This window comes from Nicotiana sylvestris, chromosome 12 (assembly GCF_000393655.2).
Source record: "Nicotiana sylvestris chromosome 12, ASM39365v2, whole genome shotgun sequence".
Lineage (NCBI taxonomy): Eukaryota > Viridiplantae > Streptophyta > Magnoliopsida > Solanales > Solanaceae > Nicotiana > Nicotiana sylvestris.
In genome coordinates, this window is record NC_091068.1 from 46,568,530 (window position 1) to 46,573,140 (window position 4,611).

General features: G+C 42.1%; 1 protein-coding gene across 1 annotated transcript; it reads right to left on the minus strand.

Moving 5' to 3' along the window:
- Positions 1-269: 269 nt before the first annotated feature.
- Positions 270-2,930, minus strand: LOC138882987 (uncharacterized). The gene is made up of 3 exons (XM_070163639.1): positions 2,751-2,930; positions 2,442-2,632; positions 270-384 (listed from the first exon to the last, which is right to left on the minus strand). Exons 1-3 carry the CDS (start codon positions 2,928-2,930, stop codon positions 270-272), a joined length of 486 nt encoding a protein of 161 aa, XP_070019740.1.
- Positions 2,931-4,611: the final 1,681 nt, after the last annotated feature.

Consider the following 4,611-nt stretch of genomic DNA (forward strand, 5'->3'; position numbering starts at 1 on the left):
TTGCCTAAAATCTAGGGAAGATATATCGATCATTCAAACCCTGGAATTTCAGGTTGATTAGACCTCTAATTGACCACCGCCAAAAGCTGATGTTACCTATTAAATGTGTATTTCTGTTTAAATACACATCATTTCTTCTGCCATCATCATAATTCCAAACCGTCAAAATTTCTTCTTCACTTTCACTTGCCCTCTTCTACAAAATTCTAATTCACAAATTTTCTCAAGAAACCAACATTCATGACCAACCCACAAGACAATCCTGGAACTCATCCACCACCAACTCTCTCAAATTCATCCACACCTCCTCCACCCAGTACATCTCCAAAAACCAGATTGAAAAGGGTGAAAATGTTTGCTCGAAAGACAGTTGCATCTGGGGTTCTGAGGAAAAAATTAAATGAGAAGCTGAAGGCAAGCTAGGACCAAAACTCTGACTCTAGCTCTTATTCTGAATCATATCAATCCGCTACTGAGGGTGAAGGACCTGAGTCTTCTGACTCTGAAAAGACTCAAGAATCTCCTTCTAAGGTAATTTCTCTTGTGTCTGAAAATCTAGAAACTAGGTTTGTTCTAGTTAGGTCTGTTAAGGATGTAGAACTGCCAGGGTCAAGAAGGAGTGGAGGTAAAAAGAATTTTGAAAAAGAAAAAGAGAGAGAGGGTGCATGTGGTGAAGAGAGGGGAAATGGGATAGGACTAGTGCATGTTATCTGTGGGGTTGCACAAGAAAGGGTATAAGAGAGTGGCAAGAAGTCAGGGGGAAGTGGTTCTGGGAAGCTGCTGAGGGGTTGGTTAATTTAAGCACACAGAGAGATGAACATGGTTCATCTACTGAAGAGACCCTAGCAAACCTGCTAAGAAAGGTTGGGGCAAGCCATGACCCAAAGAAACGCAGAACTCCCACAGCAAAAGCCCCCAGTGTTCCTAAGCCTTCCAAGAAAAGAAAGGCTTCACCCCCATTAACCACTCAATTTCCTTTACCAAAGGTTAGAGTTAACTTGAAGTTGTTGCAACAGTTGAAGCTGTGTGCCACAACATGATTAGAGTTAATCCTTAGGTTTACAAAGTGTTTTTTGTAAATGTTGTTTTGGCTCAGCGATTTTAGTGGAGGTTTTGGAAAATCCTACTGAGTAGTAGGTCGTGTTTTTTTCACTTTTTAAGCCAGGTGTTTTCCACGTAAAAATCTTTGTGTTTTTTATTTTCTGTATTTTTATTCCGCAAACAGTAGTAGTTGGAACACCTAGAAGGACCAGGTCCTTCCATAGTTAAGTTAAGTAAAAATTGGGTACCACACAAATCACCCCCCCCCCCTCTTGTGTGGTATTGACGTTTAAAGCATCACTCGCAAATGCGAGCCTGACCTCCGCAATTGCGACCAATTGATCACAATTGTGATCCCTGCCATTCCCAATCTCCCTTTGCAAATGCGAATGAAAAATCACAAGTGTGAACACTGCTAGCCCAACTTCTCCTCTCAAATGTGAGAATTAGCTCGCTAATGCGGATGCCTCAAAGGTCGCGATTACGATGCCTGATCTCGTAAATGCGAGATAGTTACACCAACAAATTTTTCCAAGTTCAAATAACTCCGAAGCCCATTTGAAACTCACCCGAGCCTTCGGGGCTCCAAACCAAACATGCACACAAGTCTTAAAAGATCATACAAACTTGCTTGCGCAATCAAATCGCAAAAATAACACCTAGAACTACGAATTTAGCACCAAATCGAATGAAATTCTCAAGAACACTTTGAAATTTCTATTTTCTCAAACGGATGTCCAAATCATGTCAAACCAATTCCGTTTTTCATCAAATTTCACAGACAAGTCTTAAATATTATATTGAACCTGTACCAGGCTTCGGAACAAAAATAAGACCTAATACCAACAAGATCAAACACTTAAAATTTCATAAAAACCAATTCAGACTCCCAATTTTTAACAAAAATTCATAACTCGAGCTAAGGACCTCCAATTCCGATTCTGGGCATACACTCAAGTCCCATATTTTGATACGGACCCACCGGGACTGTCAAAATAGGAATCTGGATCCGTTTACCAAAAATGTTGACCGAAGTCAACTCAAATGAAGTTTTTAAGCAAAACTCCCTATTTTTATCAACGTTCAACACAAAAAATTTCTGGAAACACGCCCGGTCTATGCACGAAAATCGAGGAGGAATAAAAATGAGTTTTTTAAGGCCTTGGAACATAGAATTTAGTTTTAATTCATAAGATGACTTATCGGGTCATCACATTCTCCACCTCTGAAACAACTGTTCATCCTCGAACGAAAATAGAAAAGTACTTAGGCTAGTAAAAAGGCAGGGATATTTACTCTGTATGTCTGACTCGGACTCCCAAGTTGCCTCCTCAACCTGATGACCTTGCCATTAAACCTTAATTGATGCAATGTTCTTTGACCTCAGCTTTCGAACCTACCTGTCCAAAATAGCCATTGGCTCCTCAACATAAGATAGATCCTTGTCCAACTGGACAGAACTTAAATCCAACACTTCAGACGGATCACTGTAATACTTCCGAAGCATAGAAACATGGAATAGCGGATGAACTCCTGCTAAACTGGGAGGCAAGGTAAGCTCATAAGCAACCTCCCCAACGTGATACAACACCTCAAAAAGATCAATAAACCATGGGCTCAACTTGCCCTTCTTTCCAACCTCATAATGCCTTTCATAGGCGAAACCCGGAGCAAAACCCGCTCCCAACCATGAATGCCACATCACGAACCTTCCAGTCTGCATAACTCTTCTGTCTAGACTGGGTTGTGCGAAGTCTATCCTGAATCACCTTAACCTTTTCCAAGGCATTCTGAACCAAGTCTGTTCCCAGTAATCTAGCCTCGCCCTTCTCGAACCAACCTATTGGGCACCGATAACGCCTACCATATAGAGCCTTATACAGCGCCATCCGAATGCTGGACTGATAGCTGTTGTTTTAGGCAAACTCCGCAATTGGCAAAAAATGATCCCAAGAACCTCCAAACTCCATCACACATGCACGGCGCATATCCTCAAGAATCTGAATAGTGCGCTCGGACAGCCCATCAGTCTGAGGGTGAAATGCTATGCTCAACTCCACCCGAGTACCCAACTCCTATTGTACGGCTCTCCAGAACCGTGATTTTAACTATGTACCACAGTCAAAGATGATAGATACCGGCACACCATGAAGTCTGACAATCTCTCGGATATAAATTCGATCCAGCTGCTCGGAAGAATAAGTAGTCATCACAGGAATTAAATGAGTTGACTTGGTTAGTCTGTCCACAATCACCCAAACTGCATCAAACATTCGCTGAGTCGATGGGATTCCAATTACGAAATCCATAGTGATTCACTCCCATTTCCACTCCGGAATCTCTAACCTCTAAAGCAACCCACCGGGTCGTTGATGCTCATGCTTCACCAGCTGGAAATTTAGGCACCGAGGAACATACTCCACTATGTCCATCTTCATCCTACGCCACCAATAGTGCTTCCTCAAGTCCTGATACATCTTTGCAGCACCCGATGAATAGAGTGTCGCGATCAGTGAGCCTCATGAAGTATTAACTCATGCAAACCATCAACATTAGGCACACATACCCTGCCCTGCATCCTCAATGTACCATCATCCCAATAATGATTTACTTAGCATCGCCATGCTAGACCGTCTCCCTAAGGAAAAGAAGATGAGGGTCATCATACTGATGCTCCATGATACGATCATAAAGAGAACACCGAGAGACCACACAAGCCAATACTCGACTAGGCTCAAAAATATCCAATCTCACAAACTGGTTGGCTAAGGCTTGAACATCCAACGTCGTGGGCCTCTTCGCTGCTGGTAGATAAGCTAAACTCCCCAAACTCTCTACTCAGTGGCTCAAAGTATCAGCCATAACATTGGCCTTCCCCGGGTAGTACAAAATAATGATATCATAATCCTTAAGCAGCTCTAATATTGGGGTTGTAGTCAAAGCTGTCCTGAGCTTCAAAGCTCTCCTCACACTCTTCCGTCCACCTGAACGGAGCACCCTTCTGGGTCATCTTAGTCATAGGTTCTACAATGGATGAGAATCCCTAAACAAATGGATGGTAGTAGCCCGCAAAACCAAGAAAACTCTGGATCTTTATAGCTGAAGATGGTTTGGGCTAACTCTACACTACTTCCACCTTATTCAGATCCACTTTGATCCCTTCACTTGACACTATGTGACCCAAAAATGCCACGGAATCTAACCAGAACTCCTATTTTGAGAACTATGCATATAATTTCATTTCTCTCAAGGTTTGAAGCACAATCCTCAGATGTTGCTCATGATCTTACCGACTCCGCGAATATACCAAAATGTCATCAATAAAGACAATAACGAATGTATCAAGATAAGGACAACATACACTGTGCATTATATGTATAAATGTTTTTGGGGCATTAGTCAGCCCAAATGACATCACAAGGAACACTTAATGACCATACCGAGTCTTGAAAGCAGTCTTTAACATATCTAGATCCTGAATCTTCAACTGATGATAACTTGAACGCAAATCATTCTTGGAAAACACTCGGGAACCCTGTAACTGATCAAATAGGTCATCAATGCGAAGCG

Coding starts and splice junctions, on each gene's coding strand:
- LOC138882987 (XM_070163639.1), bottom strand. CDS start 2,930: ATGGCGCTGTATAAGGCTCTATATGGTAGGCGTTATCGGTGCCCAATA. Junction 2,633..2,750: donor AGAGTTATGCAGACTGGAAG/GTTCGTGATGTG, acceptor GATCTTTTTGAG/GTGTTGTATCACGTTGGGGA. Junction 385..2,441: donor CCAATGGCTATTTTGGACAG/GTAGGTTCGAAA, acceptor TTTTTTCCTCAG/AACCCCAGATGCAACTGTCT.